Source organism: Phyllopteryx taeniolatus, chromosome 2, assembly GCF_024500385.1.
Source record: "Phyllopteryx taeniolatus isolate TA_2022b chromosome 2, UOR_Ptae_1.2, whole genome shotgun sequence".
Classification (NCBI taxonomy): domain Eukaryota; kingdom Metazoa; phylum Chordata; class Actinopteri; order Syngnathiformes; family Syngnathidae; genus Phyllopteryx; species Phyllopteryx taeniolatus.
This window is the reverse complement of record NC_084503.1, coordinates 23,319,875-23,336,075: the sequence shown is the minus strand read 5'-3', so window position 1 is coordinate 23,336,075 and position 16,201 is coordinate 23,319,875. Positions and strand designations below refer to the sequence as shown.

At 41.2% G+C, this 16,201-nt stretch overlaps 1 protein-coding gene across 2 annotated transcripts in view; it reads left to right on the top strand.

Annotated features, from left to right (window-relative positions):
* Window positions 1–16,201, top strand: part of igf1rb (insulin-like growth factor 1b receptor) — a 105,829-nt gene that overhangs the window by 8,558 nt on the left and 81,070 nt on the right. For both annotated transcript variants that reach the window (XM_061765436.1, XM_061765435.1), the window contains exon 2: window positions 8,722–9,279. In XM_061765436.1, the coding sequence (XP_061621420.1) occupies window positions 8,722–9,279 (558 nt within the window). The remainder of the gene's footprint in view (window positions 1–8,721; window positions 9,280–16,201) is intronic.

Genomic DNA, 16,201 nt, shown 5'->3' with positions numbered 1-16,201 from the left:
CTGAACCCACGCTGCCCGCACTAAAGTCAGGCGAGTGTACCACTACACCATCAGAGACTACATTGATCCACTACACTAATTGACAAAGTAATTTGGTGGCTGAGTGATGACGACTGTCTTTATGGGGGCTTTGCAGTTCACACTGGCTTTTTTAGACTTGAGGCTCAACAAGTAGAACTGCCCCGAGTTGTCCTGGCAACAAAAGCTTTTCTTGGCATTGGCCCAGCAGTAGAGTGGGTAGGGTGAGAAGTGGTTTAGTGGCATAGGCCAGAGCCGCCTCCTCAAAACAAGCTAATTTCCACAACAGTCCCAAAAAGGGTGTTAAGTGTGCTGAATTGTCCCTTCTTGGGGTACTTTGACAACTGTTGTTGTTTTTAAGACACCTGGGAACTGTTTCAAATTTTCATAAAAAGCATGTCTCCTTTAATGTGTTCAAGGTATTTGGTGGGTGGGATGGAAGGCGGTTGGGGGGGGTTCTTATCACTGTAGGTTGACTGATTAGTGGTTCGAGCGCATCCTTACGGGGCTTTTCCGAGTAGATTTCCTCTCGATTGGCCATGGACAATCTGGCTGGAGGGAAGGTTATCAAGAGTAAATATGTGATGAAAGCTGACCGGATAAGCTTGTGTACTCAGCTGGATGGGACTGAAGAGCAGCGATCAGGCCACGGCACCTGCCTACCGTCGTAAACCATCGAGTGTTTTCACTCCCGTTCAGCACGATGGGGAATGGTTCCCATGAAAGACGGACTACAGTGACGTAAAGCGGCATAGCATTGTTCAACGGAAAGTGAGTAGTGGAAAGTTGCAACCATAATCGTGGGCACAGCGGGAAAATGGGAAATCACTCCCATAAAAACAGGGACAGCAAGAAGTCGTGACTATAACAGGGAACAGTGGGAAGTCGCAACCATAACTGGGCATAGAAGGAAGTTGCAACCATAACACGGCACATGACAGGAAGTTGTTACCATCACAGGGGGTGTAACTGTCCCTCAACTCAATGAACAGGTGAGAGGTTTTCAGACGGGTGCTTCACTCTATTTGCAGATTTATATCATTAGACCCCATGTGCCGTAATCTAACCCCGTGAAAAATTAAGTGCAAATTAACACAATGTCAGTTCTAAGATCAGGACAAAATACAATGAAGCAGACAACTGTCTTCTTATAAACACATTGAAAACTTACCTCATTCCCCTTGCCAAGGGAACAAATCTAAGATTCAGGACTTTAGGTTGTTTCCTCTTTCTAGAGCTAGAGCAGAGTTTGGTTTGTCTTGAGATTCAGGACTTGTGTCTGTTGTGTAAATGTGTCCATTGTGTCCTGAAGATCGTCTTTTCAAAGTCGCGTAGAAGACAAGTTTCTTCCTGTAACCTCTCAGCCCAATTGTGTATGTGACATTGTCTTGAAAGAGAGCATGTCATTTAGAGATGTGTGACATGGAGTGCATGTCATTTACATATTGGGCACTTGTGAACCAAATAGTGAGGTATAGCGGGAAGTCACAACCATAATACGGGAATAGGAATAATAGGAATATTGCCACTAGAGGTGCTACGATTAATTGATTAATTGACAACTAATTGATTATCAACTTGATTGATCACGATTTTTGATAATTGATTAATCGTTAGGAACCTTGTTTAACTTAAAATCATAATTTCAGCCTCTCAAGACTCACCATTAATGTATTTATCATTAAAGCAGTAAATATTAGTAATTATATTTATAATAACAATAATAAAGCAGAGTGATTAACTGTTTCATCAAAATAAGACATTTGCAAATATCGTTTACTTTACAAAACAGTTATCAACATTTTTGCCAATTTTCTGTTATGTTACGAACCAAACCAGTAACTGAATCATAATGAATTTGTTTGTGCGTTTTTATGCACCGTCAATTTAAAATAATGTCCTGTTTTTGAAAAAAGGGATGGAATTAAAAAAAAAAATCTGATTCATCGATGAATCGAAAAAATAATCCACAGACTAAACGATTATCAAAGTAATCGTTAGTTGCCACCCGTATATGATAGCGGGAACTCGCCATCATCTTCGGTGGTGGTGATTCCTGCTCTCCACTTTTATGGTCATGACTTCCTGTTAGCTCCTGTTATGGTTGTGTCTTCCTGCTGCCCTGCCCTCCGCATTATGGTCACGACTTCCCATTATCCCGCCAGTTTTGCCTCTGATGCTGTGTTGGAAAATTCCTGGGCTGACTTCAAGCTCCCCCCCCCACGTTGTGGTCCTACCTGATTCCAAAAACTCCAGAGTGTTTTCAGCACCATCAAGCTCGACTGGGAGTAGTTCCTGTGAAAAACGGACTACACCGACGTAATGTGGCAACTTTCCACACACGACCGGCTGTCAGTGTTGTTTGAACAGGTATGCGGGCTGTTGACAATGTGCGCTGACAAGCAGATTATAGAGAAAGACATAGCTCTCATACCAGCAGACTGACTGGCCTTAAATGTTTATTTTTATAATGGCACACCAAGGAGAAGACCCAAACTCTCAGCGGCTTCTATTTGAAGCAGAAAAAAAAGAAGCTTCCCGGTCTTCTCCCTGGTCACTAGTGCGAAGCCAGTTGGTTCCAATTAAAGAGCAAATGCAAACAAAGAGCATACACATTAACAACATTTTGAGCATGGCTCCAGTCCTGCTGTGAGTCACCAGGCCTGGCGTCAGTTAGCTTTTTTCACATTGAAGTCACTCGCCTGCTTGGGGGTTGAAAGAGGTCAGTTTGTCTGCGTCATTTATTTAGTGCGACAAAACATGCTTTTGTGCTTCGACTACAGGACAGCGGTAGAATCACTTGAACGGAGTATGACTGCCCAGAGACAGCTTGGAGGTTGAGAGGCCTTGATTATATTAGTTTGAAACTTTTAGAACCAGTGAAATAATCTAAAATGACTTTTACACCTAAAAATGCGCTGTTTAGTTTGCTTCGCTGCGTTCTGGTTTGTTGTGCTATATCCCTATCTGGCTTTGTTCCCACCAGGTGGATTTATTTAGCTACATAAGCGTGACATCAAAACAGCACAAGCTTTTCAGAAGGTGTGTGTCTCGTTACAGCTGGCGTAAATGTAGCATAGCATTTCAGAAAAAGAACATCATACCAACACTCTAAAATGGTGGTGGTATTGTGATGGTCTTAGGCTGCTCTGCTCCTTCAAGACCTGGACAATTTGCTGTGATTGATGGAACCATGAATTCTGCTCTTTAACAAAAAATCCTGAAGGAGAATGTTCAGCCATCATTTTTTGACCTCAAGCTGAAGCGCAATTGTGTTAATATAGCAGGATAACGATCCAAAATACACCAGCAAGTCAACTTCTGAATGGCTTAAAAAAACAAAAAGGTTCTGGAGTGGCTTAGCCAAAGTCCAGACTTGAATCCAATTGAAATGCAGTGGCATGACCTTAAATAGACTGTTCTTCCTCAAAAACCCTCAATTTTGCTTAATTCAAACAATTCTGCGAGGAAGAGTGGGCCACAATATCTCTACAGAGATGTGAAAGACTCATTTCCAGTTATAGAAAATGTTTGATTTCAGTTGTTGCTGCATAGAATGGCCCAACCAGTTATTAGGTTATTATTTGTCTGATATTTACATTTGTTTGATGATCTTAAACATTAAAATGGGGACACTGCAAAAATATAGGAATTAGAGAAGTGGGCCAATACGTTTGCACAGCACTGTACATGTTTTTGGAATGTGGGAGGAATTATATATTGTGTAATATATATATATATATATATATATATATATATATATATATAAAATATCCATCCATCCATTTTCCGTACCGCTTATCCTCACCAGGGTCGAGGGCGTGCTGGAGCCTGTCCCAGCTATCTTCGGGCGAGAGGCGGGTACACCCTGAACTGGTCGCCGGCCAATCGCAGGGCACGTACTGTATAAACAAACATTCACACTCATACGCACGGGCAATTTAGAGGCTTCATTTAACCTACCATGCATGTTTGGGGTTTGCATGGGATGTGGGAGGAAACTGGAGTACCTGGAGAAAAACCCACGCAGGCACGGGGAGAACATGAAAACTCCACACAGGCGAGGCCGGATTTGAACCGGCTCCTCAGAACTGTGAACCAGTCGTACACCGTACCGCCTATATATAAAATATGAATAATAAAGATAAAATAATATGAAAAATGTATCATATTTTCATCCTCATCAGTGTCAGGAAAGACAATTATTTCATTCTATGAATTAATTGTAGGTTAGACTGTTTGCCTTTAAGGATGGAAAAACACAGCATCCATCTGAGGTCACTTATCGTTTGTAACAATAGCAAACATTTGGTGGGACTGTAAATGATTATCAAAGCACTGCGTGGGTCTTTTCCAGTATAATAATTTGCAAAAGCGTGTCGAGGAGCTCAGGAATAGGTTGGGCTGCCAGTAGGAAGGTTCGGCGTGTTCTTTTCAGACTGAAAAATAAAAAAGCGTGTTCCTAGCTCCCGCCTCCGGTAGAGAGGGAACATTTCTGTTTCTGTCAAAAATTCAGCACATTAGAAGAACAGAATGTTTGGTTTTCTTGGCAGTGGTTCAGCATTTCTCGTATATTTACCCGTCAACGGGTGATCTATTTTTTATTTTTTTTTGTCAGACAAACAAAGATGGTGAGATTGTATCGGCATGGGTTTATTATCACATGTACGATTACATGGAGAAGACCCAAAAAAGTTGTTCTCGGTGACTCAAGTTTATTGTTTTTAGCAAATAATCATTAACTTAGAATTTTATGGCTGCAACACGTTCCAAAAAAGCTGGGACAGGTGGAAAAAAAGACTGAGAAAGTTGAGGAATGCTCATCAAACACCTGTTTGGAACATCCCGCAGGTGAACAGGCTAATTAGGAACAGGTGGGTGCCATGATTGGGTATTAAAGGAGCTTCCCTGAATTGCTCAGTCATTCACAAGCAAAGATGGGGCGAGGTTCACCTCTTAGTGAACAACTGCGTGAGAAAATAGTCGAACAGTTTAAGGACAATGTCCCTCGATGTACAATTGCAAGGAATTTAGGGATTTCATAATCTACGGTCCATAATATCATCAAAAGGTTCAGAGAATCTGGAGAAATCACTGCATGTAAGCGGCAAGGCCGAAAACCAACATTGAATGCTCGTGACCTTCGATCCCTCAGGCGGCACTGCATCAAAAACCAACATCAATGTGTAAAGGATATCGCCACATGGGCTCAGGAACACTTCAGAAAACCAATGTCAGTAAATACAGTTCGGCGCTACATCCGTAAGTGCAACTTGAAACTCTACTATGCAAAGCAAAAGCCATTTATAACAACACCCAGAAACGCCGCAAGCTTCTCTGGGCCCGAGCTCATCTAAGATGGACTGATGCGAAGTGGAAAAGTTTTCTGTGGTCCGACGAGTCCACATTTCAAATTGTTTTTGGAAATTGTGGACGTCGTGTCCTCCGGGCCAAAGAGGAAAAGAACCATCCGGATTGTTATGGACGTAAAGTTCAAAAGCCAGGATCTGTGATGGGATGGGGCTGTGTTAGTGCCAATGGCATTGGTAACTTACACATCTGTGAAGGCACCATTAATGCTGAAAGGTACATACAGGTTTTAGAGAAATATATGCTGCCCTCCAAGCAACGTCTTTTTCATGGACGCCCCTGCTTATTTCAGCAAGACACTGCCAAACCACATTCTGCACGTGATACAACAGCGTGGCTTCATAGTAAAAGAGTTCGGGTACTAGACTGGCCTTCCTGCAGTCCAGACCTGTCTCCCATTGAAAATTATGAAGCGTAAAATATGACAATGGAGACCCCAGACTGTTGAACAGCTGAAGCTGTACATTAAGCAAGAATGGCAACCTTCAACAATTATTGTCCTCAGTACCCAAACGTTTATTGAATGTTGTTAAAAGAAAAGGTGATGTAACAGTGATAAACATGACCCTGTCCCAGCTTTTTTGGAACGTGTTGCAGCCATAAAAGTCTAAGTTAATGATTATTTGCTAAAAACAATAACGTTTATCAGTTTGGACATTAAATATCTTGTCTTTGTAGTGTATTCAATTAAATATAGGTTGAACATGATTTGCTAATCATTGTATTCTGTTTTTATTTGTTTAACACAGCGTCCCAACGTCATTGGAATTGGGGTTGTAAATGTACATAAATAAATGTACATATATACATGTACATGTACACTTATGTGTATATCCGTGTACACGTGAGCACGTGTACAATGTAATGAGTTATATTAAAATACATCAAATTGATATGGAACACAATTGAGGTTAGCATGTTGGTGTGGCCCTCGACAACCATTCTACTTTCTCACATGGCCCCTTTGGAAAATGAATTGCCCACACCTGCATTTCATAAATCTTGGTATATACAGCTCAGCAATTGGCAGAATTCTTTTTTTTTTTTTTTTTTTTTTTTTTGTATAGAAGGCAACTTTGCAGTTGGACAGTTATTCCTATCACTCTCCCGCACCTTATTCTGCACAATGCAACACTGGCAGAAAAAACGTATTTGAGAACGTTCAAAGAGGTTCTCCCATCCTGATCAACATTTAAATTAAAGTTACGTGAATAACAACATTGCGAAATGTACAATAAATCTTTTGTGTGTGTTCCATGGGTGGTTTGATCTGGGATGGTGCTTCCTTTTAATGTGGCGACTTGTCGACATCTCAACGATCCGGTGCAGTAAATCAACAGAACATCGTGATTGTACTAGGTGGATGCTAATGAGAAACAATAAGCTTAAGGCAGGGCCGCGCTTTTCAAGCAAGCACTCCAAATGGACATGACCGTAGTATTTATTTTGTCACTCCTGGCAAACATGTTCTGTCAACAAGTGCACGGGCCAAGTGTACTGTCAATATTTGGGAAATGTATTGGATAAGCCTGGCATTCTAAATAGTGCTCCAGTTCAGGAATGAACTTCATTGTTTTGTTTGTTATACGTTAAGTAAGCTATATTGTGAAGAATGTAAATAAATAGAATAAGACAGCGTATAATACCATATAAAACTTTTTGAATGTGTTATTTGTATTTTTTTTTCCAGATTTTGTCTGTTTACATGTATTTTCAAATGCCCCATATTCAATACCAGTGTCTAAATTCCAACTTGAAACAACCTACCAAAATGCGCATTAAAAAAACAATTTGTCCATTAACTAGAAAATTATAAAATCTTACTTGACATTGAGTAGTTAGAATTATTCTGATAAAATAATCACCTTTTTGTGAGGCCTCAGGAGCCATGAAAACCCATCAGTTATTGCCACTGCGCGTATCCTGGTTAAAATTTTCAGTTCACTTGAGTCTCTGTTAGTCTGTTAGTTTGTGCATTTATTAGTCTTGTTTACACATTTACTTGTCCAAGTGTTATATTGTTGGTCTGACAGTTTGTCAGTTCGTAGTCTGTTCACAGGTTCCTTCATTCTCTGGTTTGTTAACCTTTTGTTTATTGTTAGTTTTAGTTCCAGTACATTTAGTTCCAGTCCATTAGTCCATTGACATGTTAGTTGGTTAATTTGTTTGCACCTTCATCAGTTCATTCTCAGGTTTGTCAGTCTGTTGGTTTATTAGGTTGTTGGTTCAGTAGATTGTTCGCCCAGTCGCATGTTAGTTAGTTAGTGCCTTAGTTTTTATGTTAGTCTGTTGACACATTTATGTTAGTCCGCATGTTCGTCAGTTACTTTTTTAGTCTGTTCAGATTTTTTATTGTTAGTCCGCTTATTAGTCTGTTTCTTTGTTATTCTGTTTTCATGTTCATTTGTTAATTTTCTGGTTTATTAGTATGATGGTTTATTTATTTGTTCATTATTAGTTGATTAGTCAATTTGTATGTTAGTTAGTTTGTTACTCTGTTCAAATGTTTTTTGGTTAGGTTGTTGCTGTTCACGTTTGTTAGTATGTTGGTTAGCCCATTCACCTGTTTGTCCATCCATCCATTTTCTACACCGCTAATCTTCATTAGGGTTGTGGGTATGCTGGAGCATATCCCAGCTAACTGCAGGTGATAGGCGGGGTTTACCCTGGACTGGTCGCCAGCACATTGAAGGGCACATATAAACAAACAACCATTCGCACTCACATTCATACCTACGGCCAATTTAGAGTCTTCAATTAACCTACCATTCATGTTTTTGGAATGTGGAAGGAAACCGGAACATTTGTTTATTTGTTATTCTTTTTGTTCATTCGTTGCTTTGTTTGTTTATTCGTTGAGTCTGTTTACATTTTTATTTGTTGTCTACTTGTTAATCTGTTAGTTTATCAATTTGTTAGTTCCATAGCCCGTTTGCATATTCAGTAGTTCATTTACTTACTTCTTAGTAATTTTTTATGAGTTACTTTGTACCTTTGTTAGTCTGTTTGTACATTTCTCCATTTTCTTGTTAATTTGTTAGTCAACTCGCATGTCAGTTAGTTTGTAGTCTATTCACATATATGTTTGGCATATTGCAATGTCGGCGTAGTAATGACCTTTTCGTTCGTGCCTTAGTTTTACTGACATATTTTTTTCAGTATCATATTAAATTTTTATCTAAAAACTAAATGGCCTGATTCCAATCTGAGGATTTCCCAACTTTATGCTGCCATGATCTGTCTAAATTGTCATAAAATCCATGTAAATCCAAGTGCAGTGGGAATTTATGGTGTTTTAAAATTATTTTTTTTAAATCATTTCTCCACCCACAGTTTGCGGACCAAGCATTGACATCGGCAATGACATCAGCGAATTCCGGCGTCTGGAGAACTGCACGGTGGTGGAGGGCTACTTGCAGATCCTCCTCATTGGCGACAAGAATAACAATCAGGAGATCTTCCGCTCGCTCAGCTTCCCCAAGCTGACTGTGATCACAGACTACCTGTTGCTTTTCCGGGTCTCCGGCCTGGACAGCCTGAGCACACTGTTCCCCAACCTGGCCGTGATCCGTGGCCGCAACCTCTTCTACAACTACGCCCTGGTCATCTTCGAAATGACCAGCCTGAAGGATATCGGTCTGTACAACCTCCGTAACATCACCCGCGGCGCTATCCGCATCGAGAAGAACCCGGAGCTGTGCTACCTGGATTCTGTGGACTGGTCGCTCATCATGGACGCCGAGTTCAACAACTTCATTGCCGGAAACAAGCAGTCCAAAGAGTGCAGCGACGTGTGCCCGGGCATCATGGAGAACAACCCGCAATGTCGCAAGACAATGTTCAACAACAACTACAGCTTCCGCTGCTGGAACTCCAACTACTGCCAGAAAGGTAAGAGGGACAAACTGTAGTTGTAGCCATAAGTCACCTTTTTTATATTGTTTTGCACTTTTGCTCTTGGCCGCCTCGACATGGCAAATAAAAGTTGTAGTAAAATGCTTTTAATGAAGCTCCTCCACATGAACAGGCCCTTTGAGATCCTTTATGACTCCAGTCTTTTACATTAATCGCTACGCTCTTGGCTATCTGCAAACGTGTGCTGTGAGTGTGGCTGTTTTTGTGTTTGTCTGGCTCAAGCATTTACAATTTATTTAGTTTAATTGTTATACCATTAGCATGTTTGTTAGTTTATTTCTTTGTCCGATTATTATTCAGTTGCTTGGTTGGTCCATTGGCATATTTGTTCGTTCAATGGTTTGTCTTTTTGTTTGTTCATGTTTTTTAGGTACTTTTTCAGTCTGTTGACCAGTTTGTTTATTCATTGGTAGTCTGTTGGTTAATTAGTTCACAAAAACATGCCCTTTCATTTTTATGACTGCGGCGTTTGGAATAACTTGTTTTGCTTTTGGCCATCAGTGTGTGTTGTGTTTCCCTGGTGACCAGTTGTATCGCTTGCAGACTCAGCATGTTGATGTTTTCGTTCATCTGATGACGTGAAAGAGTCGCAGAGCAGGCTCAAGTTTGCATAGGATGCAAATGTCATGCACAAGAGGTTCTGCTCTTAAATGGATGAACTAGGACCTTGGAACTTTTGGAGGTCTGTTGTGTATTTGGAATGCAGGGACTATTGTCTAAATTGACTTACGGGAGAGTAGTTTTTTGATTTGGCTGAGTTTATATAGTTGGATTATAGTGGTATTTTGTCAATACGTCCTCCCCTCACAATCATCCAGACACAAGGAGGTCAAGCGTAACAGGAAGGCGCCTGATAAACGTGGTCTTTTCGCCTGTAAACTCTGCCGTGTTGAGTCTATGAGACGTGATGTTTGTCAGAGGGGCGGCAGGTGAGGAAGAAAGCCAAAGAGTCGCCACAGTCAAAGGACATTTTTGGAGGGATTATTATTGAATATTTGACTCTGTGAGTCACAATAACGAGCAGGTGTTTTATTAGCACCATCTCTGTGATTATAGATTATAGCAAAGAATGCAAATAAACCAGAGAAAAATACTAAAAGAGTCAAAATAAGTTTTTTGGGGGGTTTAGTCCATGGTTGCTAGTGCGCTAAATTAGCACAGCTAGCTGGGTTTATATAACAACAATATTGCTCTCTCGTGCAAGTCTGTTCACATGGTTGTTTGTTCGTGTATTAGTTTGTTAGTCTGTTGGCACATTCGTTAGTTCATTTGGGCATCAGTTTTTTGTCAGTTTCTTGGCATATTTTTTCAGTCTGTTTATTAGTTTGTTAGGCCATTCGCATATCAGTTTGTCTGTTCCCAATTTTATTATGAGGTTGTCTGTTCGTTTGTTTGTTTAATTCGCAAGTCACTGCGTTTGGTAGTTTGTTAGTCTGTTACTGTTAGTTTATTCATTTGTTTTGTTAGTCTTTTTGTTGATTCTCTGGTACAGTCGTACATCAGATTGTGTCCCAATTTTTTTATGAGCTAGTCAGTTTGTTTCTGAGTTCATTCGCACTTCACTTCATTTGTCAGTTTATTAGTTAGTCTGTTAGTCTATTGGCATGTCTGTTCATTTGTTAGTCAATTCACAGATTGATTTTGATTGATTTTTTTTGTCTCCCCCACACGCACATTTATTTGTGTGTTGGGCCATTCAAATGTCAGACCGTTTGTTAATCTGTTTACACATTTATTAGTTTGTTCATTTGTTGGTCTGTCAGATTATTAGTAAGTTTGTTAGTGTTTTGCACGTCGGTCTTTTTGTGATAGCCTGTTCGCACATGTATTAGTTTGATCATTTATCCATCCATCCATTTTCTGAGCCGCTTCTCCTCACTAGGGTCGTGGGCGTGCTGGAGCCCATCCCAGCTGTCATCGGGCAGGAGGCGGGGTACACCCTGAACTGGTTGCCAGCCAATCGCAGGACACATAGAAACAAACAACCATTCGCACTCACAGTCATGCCGACGGGCAATTTAGAGTCTCCAATTAATGCATGTTTTTGGGATGTGGGAGGAAACCGGACTGCCCGGAGAAAACCCACGCAGGCACGGGGAGAACATGCAAACTCCACACAGGCGGGGCCGGGGATTGAACCCGGGTCCTCAGAACTGTGAGGCTGACGCTCTAACCAGTCGTCACCGTGCCGCCTTGATCATTTATTGATCTGTTAATTAGTTAGGGTTTTCGTCATTTCGCACGGCACTTCATTTGTTTCTTTGTCAGTTTTTTCGTCTGTCCACTTGTTTTATTAGTGCTTTTGTCTGTTTGGTAGTCCATTAGCGCGTCAGTTAGTTTCATTCCTTCAATCGTTTCGTCTGTTAGTTTGTCATTTGTTTGGCCCATTTGCACATCAGTTAGTTAGTTTGTCCTTCCCTGGTTTATTTGTATGTTGGTCCATTCGTACATCAATTTGTACGCATGCTTACGGCTTCATTCAGCTCCGGCAGTACGCTTTACTGCCAACTTCAAAATAATAGCCTGAAATGGCATTGTCCAATGTAGTAATATTTGAAGCTTTTATTTTGTAGTTATTCCTCTCAGCACGTTGGCGGAGAGGCAGCGTGTCACGGTAAGACCCTATTAACAATCGTTGTAGCGGCTCCCTTGACTTAAAGTTTTTGGCTTGCCTGACTGCAATGAAAAAAAACCGCCAGCAATAAATAGAGAGGGAAATCACAACTGTCGTTCTTTGCAGTTTGTGACCGTGCATTACTGACCAATGGTTAACGGAGATATAATTGACAATTCACTATATTAACGACAGGGATTTTCAAATGAAAAGTCGGTGTTTGCAGCCTAATGTTATTGCCTTCTTTGCATTAACTGTATTTGCTTCCATTAAGTTGCAATTCGTCATTGCACTTTGTAAGAACACATTTATTCATTTAGCCCTTGCTAAAGTAGATTTTTTTTTGGGTACATTTTAAAAATTACCGATCATTTATTATTTTTAAAAGATTCATTTTCAACAGAAAACTGTTACATATTCATCCATCCATTTTCTGAGCTGCTTCTCCTCACTAGGGTTACATATTGTTTGTTAAAAAGTAATGCAAGAAAAATCAAGATTTTTCCTTAACATGAGGAATAATCATGATTAATAATCGTGATTACAATATTGATCAAAACAATCGTGATGATTATTTTGGCCATAATCATGCAGCCCTACTCTCAACCCTAGTGGAGACTTTCTGCCATGACACTGGCCTTACCATTTGCCTTAGTGCAGTGCTTCTCAAATAGTGGGGCAGCCCTACACTGTACTCTGTAGGGCTGCACGATATTAAAACACTGTACGATCACACTGTGATAATATGGAATTTAATTTGTTTTGTAATATACATACATGCAAATCAGCTGCCTTTCGGTGAAATTCGCGGTGGGGTGCGGGGGGGGTGGTGATTGTCGCTGACGTCATAGGCTGTTTCGTACTCCTTGAACGCTGGCAGCTCGATCAGGGGTGTACAAAATTTTTGGCTCAGGGGCCACATTGACTTTTAAAGTTTGACAGGTGGGGCCAGATGCTTACATAAAAAAAAAAAAATACATTGTAGTGTTACGACTTAGATTTACTTTTAATGGGAACAGTGTTGTTTTGTTGATCACCTTTTTTTGCCAGTGCATCAAAGTCTGGTGTTGTCGTTGTGGCAATTCTCAGAATACATCTGAGGTCTTCATCACTCAGTTGGGATCTGTAGGATGTTTTGTTGATGGTCATCACACTAAAAGTCTGTTCACACACTTATGTGGAGCCAAACACCACCAGCATCCTCTGTGCCATCTTCCGGATTTTGGGAAATTTGTCTGCGCTTAATGAAGCATAAAACTGATCCAGTTTGAACTTCTCTTTTAAGACAGTGTCACATTGGAGATCAATCATTTCTATCTGCAGCTCCCGTGGCGCTGTTTCAGGGTCTTGTGTGACTGAATCTTGTATGGCAGTTTGTCAGATAAAGGTATTTTGCTGAGCCTGCAAGCTTGATTTTAACCGCTGAGCCGTAGCCATGAGTTCCTGTATTGATCTGCTGTGAGCGCAATCAGCATGCTTTGTAGAGAAGTGACTGGTCATGTTATAGTTCTCTAAAACCGCAATGGTTTCTTAACAAATTAGACATACCGGACTTCAGTGAAAAAGTATTTAGTAGTCCATTCTATATTAAACACTGCACAGTCGACTTTTCATTTCTTTGGCCCACTCATGGTTGAAGGGTTCAGAGCAGTAGCAGAGTAAAAACAGAACAGCCAATGTCAAGTCATCGTAACACTGCACCTACTGCACTACCTGATGGAACCACTGGGCATTACAGCACAACCTGGTGGAATCACTCGGCATTACAGGATAAGGTCAAATGAATTTAGTCATTTTTTTTTATCTGATTTGGGCATTTGTGTACCAATCTTTGGCAGGCCGGATTGAAATGATCAACGGGCCAGATGTGGCCCGCAGTCCGTAGTTTACCCATACGTGGTCTAGGGTATACCTCACCGCTTGCCAAGAGTCAGCTGGGATAGGTTCAAGCACCCCCGCGACCATAGTCAGGATAAGCGGTATGGAAAATGGATGGATGGATGGATAGATTACTGTTTGGATCAGGCTTAGCGTTAGGGAAGGATAGGGTTTGGGGTTAGCGATAGCTAACGCAACAATCTCAATGTTGGGGGTGAGGGTAATGATTGGGTTCATATCAGGTTTGTGTTTTATGTTTTATGTGGCCCGCGGGCCGTAGTTTGCCCACCCCTGAGCTTGCTCCATTCCACACATCCATCATCCCTCCCACAGATGTAATTTCCATCCATCCATCCATTTTCTGAGCCGCTTATCATCACTAGGGTCGCGGGGGTACTGGAGCCCATCCCAGCTATCATCGGGCAGGAGGCGGGGTACACCCTGAACTGGTTGCCAGCCAATCGCAGGGCACATATAAACAAACAACCATTCGCACTCACATTCACACCTATGGGCAATTTAGAGTCTTCAATTAACCTACCATGCATGTTTTTGGGATGTGGGAGGAAACCGGAGTGCCCGGAGAAAACCCACGCAGGCACGGGGAGAACATGCAAACTCCACACATGTGGGGCCGGGGATTGAACCCCGGTCCACAGAACTGTGAGGCAGGCGCTCTAACCAGTCGGCTACTGTGCCGCCCAGATGTAATTTCTGAATATTAATTTTGCTGTTAAAAATTAACGGTACCTTTACTTCATTACAATTAAATGTCCCTCGCTACTTTTATGGATCAATTATTGCTTATTTATCAACTATTTTGTGCGTGAGACGACTTCGACTTCCGCATTGTACGCTGTTTGCGCCAATCTATTTTAAGCGCGAGTGACATTTTACGTCTCGTTCACCAATCACACAAGAAAGTCACATGACCTCACACGTCGTCTTCTATTGGGCTTCCCGGGCATAGGTATTAACACTAGATAAGGCAGCCCCGGTGATCGTCGTGCCTACGTGGCGGCCATGTTGGGAAGGCCATTGTTACCCTGAAGGCAAACGGTGTGCTACTCATGTTTACATTTAGACGAACAAAACAACAGATTTCATGTAGAAAAACAGTAGGTGGCGCTATTAGAATGATTAATTTGTTTCCATAGATACCATGTCATCAAGTGTGTGAAATTATGACCATTCCAACACCTTTTGATGTCATGGAATCATCAAAATTCTCCACGCCTTCTGCTGGAAAGTCAAAATTATTATTATTTTTTTTAACAAAGCATGATCGTGTTGAGGCTTTGCTGACAAAATTTCAGGTGAATCTGCTTAACGTGCTCGGCGCAGTATATTAAAATGTAAAGGAAGACACTAGGTGGTGCTATATGAATAACAAAATATTGTCATACAGATGTATTCAGGGTGTGACTGTAATGAAATGCGAAGTTGGGGATGTTTTTGGACCCATGTACAGCGGAGATATTAAGTAAGCATTTCCTGTTTTGTGGTGAAGGAAATTTGATATGCAAAATGTGGTGCCCCGCCCCCATAATATAGTATGGCGATATGGTATAGACCAAGTTTAAAGTCAATCGGGTGAAAGCTCTAGGACAAGTTCACGAAAAATGACCCAAGTGAATGTGCAAAAATATGCCAAAATTGCACATTAAAAAAAATACATAACTCACTTCCTGTGTATTTTAAGAAATGGCTTCTGCTGACGTTTTGTACGTCTCGTGGTGCTACACGTGTCCCCCAGTTTTCATAGACCTATGCAAAACTTTTTGCAGATAGTGCTCTGTCGGGGGCGCTACAGAGCCATTTTTTTTTTAATCGCAGTTTGGGGTATCGGTGTCTAGCTCAAGGGCATCACAGGCGTCGGTCCAGGGGATGTTTGGTGTGGGTGGTTCGTTGCTGCATCCGCTCAAGCTTTGTCAAGCCTTTTTTTTCTTTCTTTTTTTTGTGCGCCCACATTCTTCTGCCAGTTGGTGACTTGAAATCGGGGTGCCCATGGTGGCAGGCGATTATCTTAACCTCTTGGCCACGGCTGCCCCAACGTTTCCAAAACTGCTGCTATCGATGCTAATCGTTAGCATGCCATTGGCGTTTTCCATTGTGTGTTAGCATTAAGCTAGCGACACCTTTCTTTCAGCAGTTATTTGGTCGTTTTAAATAAACGATGTGTAATTCACATTGTTTTCTTTAGTTCGACAATAAACTTCAACTGTGAGTGTAATCAAACAGTTTGAAGACTATTTTTTCCCATTGTTCACTATTTGCCGAAGTGCTGATTATTGGGAAGTGATGTGAGTTGAGTTCACTGCCACCATACAGCCCTCGTATCTTGAATTTGTGCTTCCAAGTCAAACCAAACAATCGGCCAAATGACAGCTCGAAAAACTCGTAAGT